Source organism: Anser brachyrhynchus (genome assembly GCF_964034855.1).
Source record: "Anser brachyrhynchus genome assembly, chromosome: 3".
NCBI classification, from domain to species: Eukaryota; Metazoa; Chordata; class Aves; order Anseriformes; family Anatidae; genus Anser; species Anser brachyrhynchus.
This window is the reverse complement of record NC_137696.1, coordinates 4313362-4330981: the sequence shown is the minus strand read 5'-3', so window position 1 is coordinate 4330981 and position 17620 is coordinate 4313362. Positions and strand designations below refer to the sequence as shown.

At 43.4% G+C, this 17620-nt stretch overlaps 1 protein-coding gene across 2 annotated transcripts in view; it reads left to right on the top strand.

Moving 5' to 3' along the window:
- Positions 1–13518, top strand: part of ISM1 (isthmin 1) — a 43841-nt gene extending 30323 nt beyond the window's left edge. The window contains exons 2-5 of one of the 2 annotated variants that reach the window (XM_080587150.1): positions 2330–2597; positions 5550–5693; positions 8487–8576; positions 10213–13518. In XM_080587150.1, coding sequence (XP_080443276.1) covers positions 2330–2597; positions 5550–5693; positions 8487–8576; positions 10213–10730 — 1020 coding nt within the window. In that variant the 3' untranslated portion in view covers positions 10731–13518. The remainder of the gene's footprint in view (positions 1–2329; positions 2598–5549; positions 5694–8486; positions 8577–10212) is intronic. The other variant, XM_080587151.1, reaches the window with a different exon arrangement.
- The last annotated feature ends 4102 nt before the right edge of the window (positions 13519–17620 follow it).

Sequence of the window (17620 nt, the reverse complement as noted above, 5' to 3'; positions counted from 1 at the left end):
TGCTGGAGAGGAAAAAAGACAAAGTGCAGGAACTACTCCTCCCCTGCCCAGGTATCACTGCAAGAAGTACTGTATGATTTCACATGCTGCTGACAACCGTGCCTACCCCGGGCATGAGTCACCCCGACAGGCTGTGGGTTCCCAGTTTGCTCCATGTTGGGTAGCTCCAAGCCAGACAGAAAGGACTTGGAGCTTTCTGTGGCACAGTGTGGTTCCTCACACCTTGTGTGCTAGAAAACTCATTTTAAAGGCCTTTTTAATAAGCCAACTCGGTAGTAAACACAGGCTGAAGAAGGCTATCTGACTGCACAGACATTGCAGTCTTGAAAGTTAGTTAGTGGCAGTGCTGTTGGAGGTCTGATGAGGTCTCATGAGCCTGAAAGTCGCTTGCCTCGCTGCCTCAGTGTAGTGCATAGCCCAACAGAAGTTTGGGAAGTTTTTTCTGCAAACCCTCTTTTGCTTAAACTGAATCAGCATCTTGAATAATTATTTTAAATCAAATCCCTTTGTTTCTTTTCATTTTACCTGGCTGAAATAATGGGAGCTTACCCTGACTCGCAATCATATAACTACAGTTTACCAAAGCAAATGAAATGATTATCAAGTGCTCCATGCCTTTTTTACGAGAGTTTTTTTTTTTTGGTTTTGTTTTTTCCCCACTTTGCTGAGTCATTGCTTACAAAGTTAATGTGGTCTTAAAAATACTTGCTACCAAAGTACTAGAGTCATACTGATTTTCACATGGTCAGTACCAAAGTCCTCTGACTGGCCAGTGGTACACAGTGTTACCCACTCAGTAACATCATTTATTTTCACTTATTGTGAAAACTGTTTTGCTTGGGTCGATGCAACAATTTTGAATCCCTGAACTAACCCTGTTGTTTTCAAACTTATGAAATACATTTTAATTCTTGGTCTGTAGAAACTGAGGTTAATGAAGTAATCATTCTGATTCCACATTTAATCTGGGAGTAACATATCTCTTGTGTAAAGATGATATTAGGCTGACAACTGCACTTTCCCTCGCTCTTGCTCTTTCTCCCAGTGAGCTTCGTAGTAGCCTCAAAGTTGTTTTATTTCAATATGTCTCTGTGTATGGTCAAAAGCAAAGCATAAAACAGATGCAAAGTGTCCTTTCTCCAAAAAGGAACACAATTTTCCTGGAGTAATGTCTTGAAAGACTCTTTTGTGAGTTTATAAATCATGAAGAACACCTTTGTACATATTAAACATTATGGGTATATCTGATATTCACTTCTGTATCATGTTTGTTTAACCAGTCCAATATAATCACAGAAACACACTAACATGAAGCATCAGAGCATTTCGTGATTTATCTGTGGTCATGCTGTGCTTGCACAGTTGCGTAGAGCCAAGGATTCTGATGGCTAGTTCCTATTTCTACCTAAATAGCCACCTATATGCACGCAGAATATTTATCCAAGAGTTTCATAATTACACATTGTTCAGCATAAGCCATCAGGGACTCTCCCTGTGCAGAATTATATTTATATTCATGATGTATGTGAGTGAACTGGGCAGAAAACTTTGAATCTCACCTCTGGGTTCTGCAGAAACTGTAAATGGACTGCATATGATTTTACACCAAAGCATAGAAGGAGGACCCACTTCAGCTGGCTCAGCAGCAAGTGATTTGTATGGCACTGGTTGAAAGAGCTGCTGGCTCCCATCGCCACAGACAGTGGTTTCTCACAGCAGTGACATCCCGTGCCGTGGTGTGATGGAAGTGCGGGTGCTGCGAGGTGGGCAGCGTGAGGGTATGGCTGAGCTGCCACTAGAGGGCAAGGCAGATGCAAACACCTTGGCCCCGCGGAGACCCTGGGCTCTGTCTTCCACCTGCGGACCCGTGGACTTATGTAGCCCTGTGCTGAGTCAGTCCCAGCCCTCGGAACAGGCTCTGCATGCTGGTGTGCTTCATGCTTGCCTCAGATTCAGCCCCAGCATATTTAGAGTAACAGGTTTCGTTTTCTTTCTCCTGGTCATATATGTCCAGGTTTAAACATCTTTCCCCCATAAGGCAGAAAGTTCTGCTGCAAAGGTTTTAGGCACAGCATGGGTTATTATTTTGCACGGTATTTTTCCTAGCCTTTGTTCCAAGGTCTGATTCAGCAGAGGTAGCAGAAGGAATCACTCAGCCTCTGCATATCTCTGGGCTCAGTAATCCACATATGGTTTAGAACAAGCTAACCCTACAGTATTACACAGCCCCTTTGCAAGGCAGCATCTCATTTGCCTTTGCCATGTAGAGGGTTTCCCCGTGACTAGGGGCGATGCTGATGGACACTCCCGTCTGTTTTGAATCCCCCAGGTTACCATTGAAGTGGTGGATGGCCCTGACACTGAGACAGACAAGGACCTGCAGAAAGAGAGCAGCAAGCCTAGCTGGCCAGTCCCATCACCCGACTGGAGAAACTGGTGGCAGAGGTCCTCCACCTTGACTCGCATGAGCAGTGGTGACCAGGACTACAAGTACGACAGCACTACTGAGGACAGCAACTTCCTAAACCCTCTCGGTGGGTGGGATAGTCATGCACCCAGTCACCGAACGTTTGAGTCCAAGGAGCAGCCAGAGTATGGTAAGTTTGCGTTCCAGGCCTCTTATGGGCATCTTGGGATTGTAAAATGAGTTTGGGGGAAATGAAAATGGTGAGGCATTGCTGAAAGCAGGCCAAACAAAATAGAATTTTTCAACATGTGGCTTTTGTTCATCAGCTTTTAAATACAAATCTGTGCAGATGCACAAGCTGTACTGTGGTAGCTACATTCCACTAGTAAGTCTATAATCTTGAAAATCATACCAGTTATCCCATAAGAGGACCTTTTTTTAGTCCTAAGTGTACTTTTTTAAAAAGCAAAGGAAACAAGGTTTCATATTTATTTTTAGAGTAAGGATAAGTGCAAATTTAGAATCATGCAGTGGTTTGGGAACTAAAATATAATCATTGGATAAATAAGTAAGATCTAAAACGTGGTAGTGTTTGGTGGATACACAAATAAGAAGAATTATGTTGGTGCATGTGTGGGGAGTGGCATATGCAGCAGGAACATTGTGTATTTGTGTGTGTAATTCTCTTCCAGATGTGTCATGGCGAAAACAATTGTTTTCAGCTTGTTGCATGAAACGGTTGCAGAAACTAGAAACAGAGAGGAGCTACATTTATTCACTGCCCCATTGGGGTGTAGCTATCCACAGGAAAAGGCTCAAGGGAGATGAATTAATATGCGTACCCCAGGAGCCACAGGTAGCTTACAGCCTCTTAGATTTTGTTTTTTATGCAAATAAATAAATAAATAAATAAATAAAATTAGTTAGAGCAGGGTTTCAAAGCCACGGTATTTTTACCCTGGCACTTGTGTTGCATCACCTAGATATTGCAGAGTGGCTGTCTTGCATTGTTTCAGTCTTATTTTTCCCTGCTTAAGTCCAAGAGCCTTAACATTAGAGATGGCCTTTCCATGGAATGTTGTATTTAAATGTATACATATGTATTAAATTTTGTGGCCAGAAGATTGAAGTCTATCCCTTCTTTTTGCACCTGCATTTAGTCATGGGCACACTTTGTTGCCAAGAATTCATGTATTAGGTAGTTATTCATTTAGGCAAAATAAAATTTCTTTCACAAATAATTGTAGTAGAATTAAAATAATAAGAATTACAAATACAAAAATAGGGAGAGCAGGTTGAGATCCAGCTGAAAATCCAACTCTGTATATTTAATATTAGATACTGTGTGTTTCATGGTGCAGTATATACACTATGTAGGCAGGCCTGAAAATCATCCTCGAGCTCTCTGCCATACACCAGTGCACCCCGCTAATTGCAAGAGACTCCCGGCCTTATGACTAGTGTGAAATGTTGCATGCCATTGGCTTTGCCAGGAGGATGCAGCAGCAGATCCTGTCCGCTTTGATGGCTAGTTCCAGCCAGCAGACTGTTCGCACGTTTTACCTGCCTATCACCCTCACCTCACCCCTGCCAAAAAGCACCCTGCGGTGCTCTGCCTGCCCACCCTGGCCTCCCGGGCTGGGCTCTTTGACAAGCATCACACCTGTTCACCCTCGCTCTTCCTCGCCAGCCACATGGAAAAAAGATTCAGTCAGAAAAGGGCTGGAAAGGAAAGCAGGGCTAGTAAGGGAGGGCAGATTGCATTTTCCTGAGAGGTCGTATGCCTCTTCAGACTTCTGCAGTGCCCTTCTGTTGGCAAAGCCCAGAATCATGGCTCTTTGCACAACGATTGTACTGCAGGGACCATAATTCCACCCACACCTGACCAGTGGACACCTGGTCCAAGTATGCTGACATAGCAATCAGCAGCGGTGTAAGAAAAGGAGGAGAAACACATAAGGTCCCTGCCACAAGGAACTCGCATCTAGGCAGCTCGCTACGAGTGAGATATATAACCTTCCCATACTCCCGGCAATAAATGTTTAATAGCACCCCACAGAGTTGTCGTCAGTCATTACATATGGTACAAATCAAGTTACGTGTTCTACTAACCAGCTCAGGAAGCCCACAGACAGCATGGCAGTGAGGGGGGAGCAGGAACTGCGTGTAGTACGGGGGGCTGTGCAGGCAGGGATCTGTCCCGTTATCGTGCCTGTGCATACACGGTCAGCCTATAGCTATGGAGAGAGACAGACCTCAGCTGGGGCGGCTGAAAGTCAGGAGGCTGATGGGAATGAAAGTGAATCAGGATTGGTCCGTGGGCTGCATTTGGTGCAAGGTAGGGTGTGCAGCCGTTAGCTCAGCAAACAAACGGGTCTAGCTCTAAGGTGTTTAGATACTCACAGTGCCACCGAGCCTCAGCAGTACAGACTTGGTATTGTTTGTCTTGGCTGTCTACCAGAAGAGAATGAAGTCATGTTTCCTTATCAGAAGGCTTGTCCTAGTAAAGAATCAGATTCGATGTTATTTAAAAATTTGGATGAATCATTACAAATTGTATGTTTTGATGGGTGCGAGGTGAATATGCAGACCCCTATATTCATGGCAGTATTCCTGAATATCTGTTTCCTGTTTAAGGGACTGAAGAACAAAATTTGCAATTTTCACACATGACCCTCAGCCTCCCACAGTCCGACATTCATTCTGTCCTAAAAATTAATAAAGTAAGCATTGTTGTGCTATTTCTGTGTGTTTTGAAGCAAAGAAAAAGAAAACTTAATTCATCCTGTGCCTGATTAGTCTGTGGTCAGAAAACATATTCCTATATACAGGGAAATGATGTGAATAGATGTGTACTGTTAGTTCATGACCCAGCTTTGCAGCTGAGGATTCTCAGCTGCCAAAAGGTCAAAAGAGAAAGGAAATATTTTTTCAAATAATGCTGCATGCATTTCCCTGAGGAGCGTCAAGTGTGAAAACCGTTTAAACAGCAGGCTTACGCCTGGCATTCAGCCCAAGCTTCAGGTAGAGACATCTGGATTCCATTCTTGTTTTGCCTTCTTAATAAAAAACACTACACAGTAGTTTGGGGTAGTAGGAGTTTTGTTTCTTCATTTCCTTCCTCATCTTTGTTCTTGCGCAGATTACATTGATGGTGAGGGAGACTGGAGCCCGTGGTCCCTTTGTAGCGTCACCTGTGGGAGCGGCAATCAGAAGCGGACGAGGTCCTGTGGGTACGCCTGTACCGCCACAGAGTCACGGACCTGCGACAGGCCAAACTGCCCAGGTTTGGTTACACCCTCTCAGACTGCTAGCGGAAGGGGAGTGGGAACGGGGGGCAATGGAGGGGGAGACAGGCCCTATTGAACGCTAAGCCAAGGTCCCATTTGCTTCTTCGCTAGGTAGGAGTTTTTTTGGGAAGAGGCAAGCTGGTTTTCAAGGGCATTTGTGAAATGAAATGGCAGGTTCTTTGCTAGTAATAATGTACTGCTAGTTGCAGTCTACTATCCCCTGGGACTTAAAAGACGAATACAGGGTTTTTTAGATTATGGCAGGCATTTTTGTTCACAGTACGTTTTGTATTCCAAAGGGTGTAATCTACTCTCATGAAACAAATTTGTATTAACTTTAGAGTTTCAAAACAGCCATGCTAACTGTTGCCTCAGTGAGCTCATATTTTGCTGGGCAGTGAATAGATGTGCCTGTGTGGTGAACAAATAGCTCCCCCCAGTTATATGGCTTTTAAGTTTTGTGCCTAACATATATATAGTTACTGTAAGACTCCACATATATTAATATGAAAAAAATACTTTAAATACCTGGTTGTGTTTGACCTAAGAGATTGTGTTTTTATTGGGCTACAAAACCTCCTGTCCTAGAAAGTCAACATTTATGTTAAGGTGGAAATGTCATCTCTCTTGCCATGTTGCTTGGTCAGTTGTAGAGAATTATAAACAGCGAGTTTGGTCCTGCAACAGCTGTGCACAATGAGACAAGGGAAAGTGTAATTTTGGCTTGAATGCATTCAGACAGTATGTCCAAGACAAGGAGCCTTTCCTTAGCTCCTACCCAACGGCTGGCACAGACATTTAAATGGCAGTAATGGAGGTGTCCTTACCACCATACAGCTTTTGCTTTGCTGAAAGCAGGGCTGAGCACTCAAACCTACAGCATAAAAGTTTAAAGCTGCTATGGGAAACTTGTCTCATGATGTTCTTAAAATGCTACTTCAGGCAAGTTTGCAGTGCAGTGATGCAGTAGATGCTACAATGCATGGGCTATATGCAGTTTCATTACTTCCCACAATAAAAGAGAAGTAAAACACATGCCATGGTGATATACATTTCACTGAGCTTACTTAATGATATAAAACGGCAAAAATTCTTAAACTGGAGGTCATTTTTTATGGGAAGTGAAATATCAGCAGTGCTGGAGAAAAGAGGTAGGAACCTTAGTAAGGCAGCTGGAGAGAAGTTTCACTCACAGATAGATGTGTGCATTCACTGCAAGATAGTGACTGCTAGTTCAGCAGAAAAATACTGCTGGATTTTCTCATACATCCTGAAACTTCAATAATAAGGGGTTAAATCCGAAAGAAAGCATGTAGTTCCCCAGCTATATTCTCCAGTATTTATTATCAGCTAGCATCAAACAGTGGCAAACTTGAAAGAACATATTATGTCATATAACAGACCCCCAACGATCAGCAAGAAAAATATATTCACTCTTTGAGGCTGTGCTGACATTTTTAAAATGACAAGGGCAAAGCTCAGCTTCTACTGTTTATAATTCCAGCAGTGAATTACTGCCTTGTAATGGATTCTTGGGTATCTATTATTCTGCATCTACTGCTGGAGTTAAGGCAAAACCGTATGATAATTTTATTGAAAAGCTGCCTGAGGCTGTTTTGAAGCTTTGCAAGCCACTATTATGCCCTGGTTCAGGGGATCAGGAGAAAGTTCATTGGAGACAAGATGGATGGTGAACAGACTTCATTATTAACCATATAGTTATCATGTATTAAAGATCTTTCTGCTCTCTGTAGAGGTTTTTAAGTCAAGGGTGAAAAAAAAAAAAGAACATCGTTCACATACTTCTTTGAAGACATACTTTTTTTAAGGCTACACAGCACAGACTGACAGACTGGGTGACATGAGGTTGGCAGGCAGGCCAAACTAAAACAGCAGTGAAAGGATGCATACTTTGGAAGGATCCTTTAATATATTTTCGGGTTAAGTTATGTTTCTCTCTACTGAGAGCGGATACTTAACTGGAGATTGCTGGAAGATCCTTATATTTTAAGATCCTATTATATTATTTTATTGCGATAGCTGGTGGGGAGTGGGGTTGATTGGCGAGGTTATTTATCTCTCAGCTACTCACACCTTTCAACTCCCTAGCACTGGGGGAGATTGACAAGTGCCATTCTTCTTGAAATAGCATCTTTCTTCCTTTGTACTTCCTGAAAAATATTTGCCCACATATAGATATGAATTTATTCACCTGTCAACAGACATGTTGCTCTATTTTAGGAAATAAATGGTGTCTCCTCTAGACATCATATTCTAGCCAATGCTTTATAGTTTCCATTAGGACACACGGATTTTTTTGTCAGTGACTTGTATTACATGCTCTCAAGACTATGCTGGTCACATAAAGCTGACCAAGAGACTGTTTGTGAAGTCTGTGCAGATGTCCTACCTGAATTACTGGGAGATGCTGGCAAGCCTTGGGTCTAAAAGAGGAAGAAAGAAATTTGTTTTCCCACCTCTATTTCTGCACCGGGTTCATAACTAAACAGTTTGTTGCTTAAATATAATCTAAATTCTAGAATTTGAAAACTTTTTACCTCAGGGCTAAGCTAATGCTTTAAAGGAGAGGTTAGCTTCATAACACCACAGATTGCTTGGTCATTATACTTTTAAATGAACACCCCCCTCCTCAAGCAACATCTTCAGATTACGTCCCTGCCAAACAAAAGCAACTTGCAGAACGAGGAGAGAACAGGGTGGCAGGGAGACGGTTGATTTTGTTTTGTTTTAATAGGAAAACACCATCACCATTAACATGTTTGTCTTAGGGATAGAAGATACCTTCCGGACAGCTGCCACAGAAGTGAGCTTACTGGCTGGAAGTGAAGACTTCAATGCCACCAAACTGTTTGAAGTTGGTAAGCAGCCTAGTCAATCTTTCAGTAATAGATAAGAAACTTACTTAGATTTTCCTTTTTTGACTCTCGCTGTGGGACTAAGGTTTTAAGTTTATCGTTAAATGTGTCAGTAAAAATTGTCATTTATTATCTTGCTTAAGTTTATGACCCAGACCTTAGCTCATTTCCATCATTGAATCTTTCTCTTCTTAACTCTTAACAAATTTCTGTGACTCTTTTTGTTGTAAAATAGTGAGTCTCTTTCCTAGTTCTGAAAAGTGCAGTAAGTCTCAACCCTAATGGAGGGAGAAAATCAAACACTGTTTAGCATTTTGCTGAAATAACCTTGAATGGAAGATACTATAAAAGTGTTTTAGATAGTGCTGTCACATTAAAATAAATGGGGATAGCCAAAACAATTTTGTAGGGCATGATCTATCTAAAACTTATCCCAATCTCTAAAACATTCTTTCCAATGAAGCCATAGTGTGGCCACTCTTAAACACTGTATGCTGGACTAATTGGATAAACAATGTACTCCAGCACCTCCTTCCTATGGTGGTAGAGCACTACGTTTAATGACAGCTGGGATACAACTCTTAAAACAACAAAAAGAAGAAGAAGTACAGATTACTAAGTAAATATTTTGCAAGAATGTTTGCTCAAAGAGCTTTAGGTCCCAATCTTTGCCTTACTCCAGAGTCCTGTTAAGTAAGTGTGGAGCAAGATGTGCAAGGCTTTTTAAAGCCCATAGCACGATACAGACACCTTAAACAACATTTCACGTAGGAGATCTTTAACCAGATTCTCTTAAGACTGTTGCAAAATAATAAAATGTCAGTATTAAATATGCTACTAGTGTATAAATCTCTTTAATCCCAGCTATAAGTCATGGCTCTGGTACCACGAAGTCCTCCTAATGTACAGACTCTCTGATACTATGTCACATACGCTCGTTTAGAATCTGAATCACTTCTGGCTGCATTTGTGAGAAGCCAGCCAAGACGTCAGTCTCCATGTTTGAACTACAGCTGCTTGAAATACCCCTTCGGGAAGATGCAGACCAAAGAGAAAAAAGTATTTGCTAGTTAAAAGAAAGACTGAATTAGGGCTTAATAACAAATTTTAGAAAAAATAATCCAGGCTTTGCTTGCCATCTTGATATTTCCAACATCATGAGAAAATCTTTCAAAATCTGAATCTGCTGTTCTTAAAAGGTGAGTGTGTGGACTAGGGCTTTAAACCTAAGACAGGCTTCAAATCCCTGTACAAGTTCAGGGAACGGAATTGCCCTATGTCAGTTCTGTTGCTTATAAAGCCGTGTAGTTCCTCTTGTGCTGCATGGGCATATCAGAGGCTTAGTTAGAATTTGCCAGGTAGAAGAACTGTCAAAAATTCATGCTGGCATTGGTACTGCAATATAATTTGGAGTAGCGATGCCTGAGGCCCTCAAAGTCAGTCACATGTTTGATTTCTGTGTCTGACAAGACAGCACATTAACACATTGCAGGCAGGGAGGCAAGCTTTTCTTACTGCCCTTTCTTTCTTAAGCAAAGTACTGGTGCTGAACAGTAATGCTTTACTTATTTGTCATGGTCATATGAACTGGGATGCTGCATAATGTATCTTAAGTTTTCCATTTCCTGTCCTTAAACAGACACTGACAGTTGCGAAAGATGGATGAGCTGCAAAAGTGAGTTCTTGAAGAAATATATGCACAAAGTTGTCAATGATCTTCCCAGCTGCCCATGCTCCTACCCCAGAGAAGTTGCATACAGCACTGCTGAAATCTATGATCGAATTAAGAGGAAAAACTTTCGCTGGAAAGATGCAAGTGGCCCAAAGGAAAAACTGGAGATCTATAAGCCCACTGCACGATACTGCATCCGCTCCATGCTCTCTTTGGAGAGCACAACGCTGGCAGCTCAGCACTGCTGCTATGATGATAATATGCAGCTGATTACCAGGGGGAAGGGGGCAGGTACACCAAACCTGATTAGCATCGAATTCTCAGCAGAACTCCATTACAAAGTGGACATTCTGCCCTGGATTATATGCAAAGGGGACTGGAGCCGATACAATGAAGCACGGCCTCCAAACAATGGGCAGAAGTGTACAGAAAACCCTTCAGATGAAGACTATTACAAGCAATTTCAAGAAGCAAGGGAATACTGAAAAGATTTTCCTCCTCTTCAGGCAGAAAGTAGCATTCATTTCCTGGATGCCAAAGAACTGATAACGGCTGCTGCATTATCTCCTTGACAGGAGTTGATCGGTTTCTTTCTAATGAATGTATATAGTTGTAATATAATACATAAGTATTTTTCATAGTGTGTGTAATTTATAAACACATATCTCTCTATCTCACACACACCTATTTTTGCATACAGACATACATAAAATTTGTCCTGGTAAGATTTTATACTGCAATAATGTTCATTTAATAACATGCATTTCATTTTGTTCCCGAACTATAACATAAGTACGAGATGGGCGGGTGGGGAGGAGTGGAGCGGCTGCCATCACCATCAAGCCCAAAGCCCCAGCTGAGCAGGGCACATATTTAGAAGTTATTATACACAACAGGATTGAAAAATGTACTCTTCCATATGGGAATGGTTTACAAGATTAATGCACCTACAGCATCAGTTTTTTCCATAATTGATTTCATGAGTAGTCAGAAAGGAAGATTTTTTTTTTTGGAAGGCTAATACTTAAAAGTGAGTATAGTACCTTACTAGCAATTCTTTCTTGGAATTCTTCCTGTTACCCTCTAGCTCAGGTCCTTGCTGTCCATCTGGGGTAGACCTGCAGGGAGGCGTAGCTGCAGTTTTCCTGTGGACAAGGAACAGTCCCAATGCAGTGGTTCTCCAGGTGTCACGAACAGCCCATTCCTGGAGACTTCTCAGATGTGGAACTACAGCTGACAGGGCTTATGTCTTACGCTGGGGAGCAGACCTTGAGGGCAGCTACCTGTAAATTAAGCGTGCTGTAAGTCTTTGGAGGAGTGAGGCCACAGAAGGAAATCATGTCAAAGGCAAAAAGAATCACAGTTACTTCTCAATTTTTAATATGAAGAGTGTTTAGATCTGCTTCTTTCTTTCAAGAAAAGAAAGAAGTTTATTTTTTAAAAAACAGGAAAAGTGGAATATACATTTCTAAGTTCCCTCAGACAAAGCATGGAACCAGCCTCTTTTCCCCTTTTTATCATATGCTGAGTGTACAGTATCCTATAGAAGAACCTATTCTTTAAGGAAGCTGTTTGGGAGGGACTATGGTGAGTTAAATTTCTTCTTTTTTTTTTTTTTAAAAAAGCTAGCATTATTTTTGTAAAGTATTTATTGTATTATAACAATAACTCACATATGGGATATGTCTCTAACATGAAAGGCTTCTGTAGATGGAACTCGATTGCCAGGAATAAGACTGGTTTTTTTAGGCAAAGGTTTTACTTCCAAATTTTTATAAAGTGCACGTTTACATACATAATCCTGTAATTAAGCAGCTGATACCCGTGTTCTTATGAAAGATAAAAATTACACCATGGGTAAATAAATACGTACAGTTCCATCCTTTAAAAGCCTGTCTTGCTGCAAGTCAATGTCTTCATTTGGAAAACTAAGGCTAAATGTCACTAGAGAAATGTGTATTTTCGGGTTATGTGGTCTGATGCCCATATGTGCTCTGCATGTGAAACCTCACACAGCAGTACAGCCAATCTTGCATTACAGTCAATCTGAGCTAAAAGATTCAAGACAGCCACAAAAGACAATTCCCTCTGCTACGTATGTGGACGCATATTTATTGTAAATCTTTTCACTACCTCTGTTGGCCTTTCAGGTGCTGGTTGATTGCAACTTCCCGGACAGACGTGTGCATGTTCCCCCCAGCATTAACTTATGCCTAAGTCCGCTGAGTCTGGGAAGTGTCGGGCTTGTGTTGGTCTGCCCAGGTGCTGCGAATCAGAGGGCTAAAAAGCAGCCCGGGCCTTGGACACCCACTCTGACCAAATGTGTGGCGTGCACGCTGCGAAGGCTCTCCCCAGCTCTGCCAGACGTAGTCTGACAGGCTGCAGAGCCTCGGCACTGTACTTACGCTCCAGATTTCCAGAAACACAGCAGTCCAGGCAAAGCTACTGCACATATGCAACGAGAACTGATCTACCGAGGTAACTTCAGCAGCTGGAAATCTTTGCCAAGTCATCAGATCTTCCCAGATGCAGGCTCGAGCTGGAGGTCGGGGGAGACATGGAGATATTCTAGCACTAGCTGGTAGTAACAAAACATGGCTAGTTGAGCAAGAGGGTAAACATGGGGATTGCCCCTTAATTTTTATAGAAACCAGGTTTTGTAAATTCTTGCAAGGTCATATGAAGGAGCCTGTAGCTAGCTGAGCCAGTTAAATTGACAGCAGATGGATGAAAAGCATAAGCAACTCCAGGATCAGTCAGTTACTAGGGAAGACAGGTATTTTCTGCAATATGGGGGAGAAGGCCCGGCTTTTTAGTTCACTTAGCAGTGTGGGGGAACAACAGTCTCAGGTTTCTCTGGGAGGGCAATGAGAGGGCAGTCACAATTTTTGAAATATAAAACATCCCTGCATTTTATAGATTAGTAAATTATGGTGCTATTGAGAGATGTTACTGTACCATTAAAACTGATCATAACAAATAAAGTGTCAGGGAAGAGGAAAAATTATTCTAATAAATGACGCACAAAGTTCAAGCCTTACCACTCATGTTTTGCCAAGGTTAGGAACACTGAAGGAGCCTAAACCACTGATAAGGACATACCAGGTTTTTCATAGCATTAGTCTTGGAGCACACATCAAGAGAGTCGTCACACTTCTACAGTCTTAAGCAATGGTCTTTATTAAAAACAAAGACAGTGCTATCTTATAATAAATTATGATCCCTTTGGCTGCTTTTTTCTTTTCTATTTTTTAATCTCCTTTCCAACAATTGTACCTGGAATGACTTTGAGCAGTAGTCTTTAGCAAGGTGTTGGAGTTACTATGGCCAAATTTGGCTCAGTCTCTCAAATTTCATGTCAGAATAAGACCTCAAGAAGGCTTTGTGGTCTTAGGTTTGTGGGCACGGCTCAGTAGTTAGACGAAGCTGTTTTCATGTATCTGAGTTACCACGGAACAACCATATTCAAAGACCCAACCAAAGATATGAGGGGGATTGAAACAAGCACAACTAAACAAGGCTCATGGTCTCCACAATGAGAAACCCTCAGAGAGTCTGAAGTAGCCATCCTGATTCCCAAAAGGAAACCCAAAACACAGATTTAACAGCAACTCTCCATATCCAAGCAGCTCTGTTTACCTATTTCTCATCGGCAAAGCCAGAGTAAGGTGTTTTCACCTTGTGGCCACTCCTTCTTCTACAGTACCTTTCTCTAGGACCAGCACATCTGCTCATGAAGCAAAGGAACTAGTCAAGTCACCCAAGTTATTTTTAACTCTGCTCTACCAACAGAGATAGATTACTGCACGGCTGCAGATTTGAGTTGGCAAGAGTGCCTTAAGCTGGCACCGCTGCTGAGAAAGATGTGTGGAGCAGTGCCCCGAGGCGGCCAGAAATGGATTGAATATGTACCTTTGATGGTTAAAAGGATGAGTGGGCCTGGCTTCACATTGCCTGGACAGCTGCTGAGCAGCAAAATTCCACTAACACAACCCACAGTGATGCATATGGGTTATAGGACAATATAGCGAAAAACAAAAACATACACACATTCATGAATCCCTACAGTTCTGCATTAGTTACCAGCTGCATTTTTCCCCCTGCTGTGCAAAATGGTTAGCACTGTCAACACAATGCATTCTTTCACAAAATGCTGGTGAGTTCACAGGATCGCCTTCCCATATATAGCCTTCTCATTGCGATTGTAGGGTTGGTTGCGATGCGATGGATAACCGATGCACCTGACACTTTTGTCTAGTTGGATTTAGGTGACACCAGTGATGATCATGTTGCTTTTTCATCCCCAGCAGTGAGCTCCTCCTGACCATTTTATGGGCAAGGCGGCTCCTGCAGCCCGGTGCTGGGTAAAGCTTTTGGGTGTTTATCACAACTGTTGGTGGAGCAGCAGAGGGGCCAGAGCAGCAGGGTGAGTGAAGGGTTTACAGACTGCAGTCACAAGCAACCAAAAAGCCACCACAAACCCTCTCCAGCACTAGATCCTGCGAGGCCTTTGGGCACATATAAATCCCACCTGCAGGGCAGCAGTCATGGAGGAAGGCTGCAGACCGGAGGTGAACAGAATCAGATCTCCTCATGCACCTGCACAGGCACGGCCATGGCCCTTCCCCTGCCTACACGCAGAGCGCTGCGGAGGGAGTGCACACGAAGGGGGAAGATAGCAGAAAAAGGAGGAGAATTCATCCAGCAAACTGGTGCAAGTGTACATTGCTGCCTGGCTGCATGGCATTTATGTGACAGCTGACAGAGCATGTGTTTTTCTGTCACCAATTCCCCCCTCCCTTCCCTTTGTAACTTTTAATGGAAAAATGTGTGGGCAGTTTCCATTCTGCCTGCACTGTTTCAGACAAATTAAGGGGTTGGCTAAGCAATCACTGGTTTCGTATTTCATACAAAATACACACACATGCATATATTTATATATCTATGTAAATTTATTTAGGATATCCTCTAGCCATGCACTTTATAGCAGCACGTTGCTGAGTGTGATGTCTGCAGGAGCAGACCTACAGAGGAGCCCTCCCCTTGTGGCCTGCACAGGGTGATGAGGCTATTTCTGACCTCGCATGGGGGAGCTTCACCAGGAAGCTGAACTGGCAGAAGCCGTTCCTCAGCTCTGCCTTTTACTTTTTGAGTGACAGGTTTATTCATTTTTCCTTTTCAGTCGCACTGCTAAAGCCACATGCGCCTTTTATGACTGTGCTAATTTTCTATCAGTTTAGGGAGTTATAAATTTTTTCCTGTGTTTGTTCTCTATCGCAAGAATGAGGCGGGGGGGATTTTAACCACATGGAGAAGCCTTTCATTCATTAAAATGCACAATTTATAAGGGATTCGGAATGTTATATTCTGGAAGTGATAGCAACATGACACAGGTCAAATCAGCCAAACCCAACAAAACAAAGTGTGGGTGGCTCTAGTTTTCAAAGGAGTGCTTGAATAATATTTCCTTTTTAAACGTGGGCAAACAACACTACATGTGTTAAATGTCAGAATTTGCTGTTTATTACGGGCCTGACCAATACTTTGCTTAGAGCTGAAGAGTGCGTCACTCCGTTGGCTTCAGGAGGGCTCTGGTACGGCTCCGAAACATGCCTAAAGCAAGGGACAGCATCTGCACGCCGTGGTGGTAGATGCAGGATGTGACTCACAAAGTTTGGGGAGGGGGGGAAGGTCGGGGAACCAGATCCCACCCCAAACACCCTCATCCAGGCTAGCTCCTGCCTCTGCACGGCTGTGTTCAACACATTTCTTTGCCTCCAAACCCAAAGCTGCAGCTGGGCCCCATCTCCACGGCCTGGGGGCAGCTTGAGGAGACATCGCTCAGCCACACAAAATGGAGCAGGGGTGCAGGCGGCCCTAGGAAAAGCCCTATGGCTTCATAGGGATCTCTTGGCCAGGTAAGAAGATGGGGAAGATGCAAATGTACTTGCCAGTGTGGATGCAGGGATTCCTGTGTCCCACCATCCGCAGCAGCTTTTTCTGTCAGGCAGTCACCAGGAGCACGTTCAAAACACAATACGGCCTGGCTTCACTCCTCCTGCCTGCCAGCAATGCATGAGGGCAACCTCAAGCAGCTTCCAGCACTGCTCCCACCAGGAGGAAAAAGTCCCGGCCTCCGCAGCGCACCCAGGCCTTGATGGCAAGCAATGGTTTGGAGACACAGCGAGGTCCACCACTGCCTCTGCAGCAGTAACCGTGTCTGAAGGCAACGGTGAGCTGAATTCAAGGCATTGGTTCACTTACACAACCTCGTCTTACAAACTACCCAGGAAACACAGAATAAGAGCGTATAACAAGCAGATGCAGTTGCTTCGGTTTGGGAAAGAAGATGCAGTAGCAGGAATAGAAATGACTTCTGGCTAGTGAGGAGAGGAAACAACAGCACATTAAGTTATAAAATGGCCTCATTAAGGTGCACCAAAATTTATAAGAGCATGTGGGTAAAGATATCCTAAAGGAGGACGGCCTCAGAGAAGGGTAAATCAGAAGGAACAAAGCAAGTCTTGCAAAGGAACCTAGCAAAGGAAATGCTGAAGCAGTGCCTACCTCCCCGGCAGGCTGAGGGTTTCCGTTGCCTGTCCATAGACTCACAGACCCATTCCCAAATATTTCACCATGTGTTGGATCACCACTAGGTACACAACACCAGAAAAGACGAATTAAAAGGTACAGCCAGTAGGTGAAAAGGGAAGAAAAGTTGCTGAGCCTTTTTCCTGAATAACAGCCCAGATGGGCTGATGCTCCCAGAGGCCACAGCGCAGTGGTAGCTGCACCACAGCTTTTAGCTGTCCACGAGAGGTTGATGGTGGTGGTTAACCTTGACAAATAACTATGTTTTGCCCTTGACCATAGCGGCACAGCCATCAGTACTCCTGTAATTTTATGCGGCTTTTGCTTGAGAGGTCAGCCCCCTTTCTCTCATGCCCAAAATGAGACCAGATCAGCCAGCTGTACAAGAGGAGATCTGCAAGGCCAGGGAGTCCCACAGGCTGTCAGGTGCACCTGACACCTCCAGGCTGGTAATTATACTGTGAGCTGCAAAAGCCTCTTTAACCAGAGCTGAGAAAGGAAATAGCAAAAGCTGATAGAAACCGGGAGATTTTTCCTCCCAAGAATTGCCACCTGTTTCTTCCAAAAGATTTCCTTCCACAAAATTTCCCACCACTTGCAGCAGGCGTAGAGCTGCTCTCCAGCCTCTTCAGAGGCAGGGCCCTCCAGAGAAGTTCATCTCCTCATGACGAAAGAGGAGGGGAAGAGCAGCAGCTGACACCCCACACACAGCTCACCCCACCTCCACTCACTTGCCCTTTATGTCAGCTTTGCACCATTGCAGTCGTGCACAGCACAGGTCCAC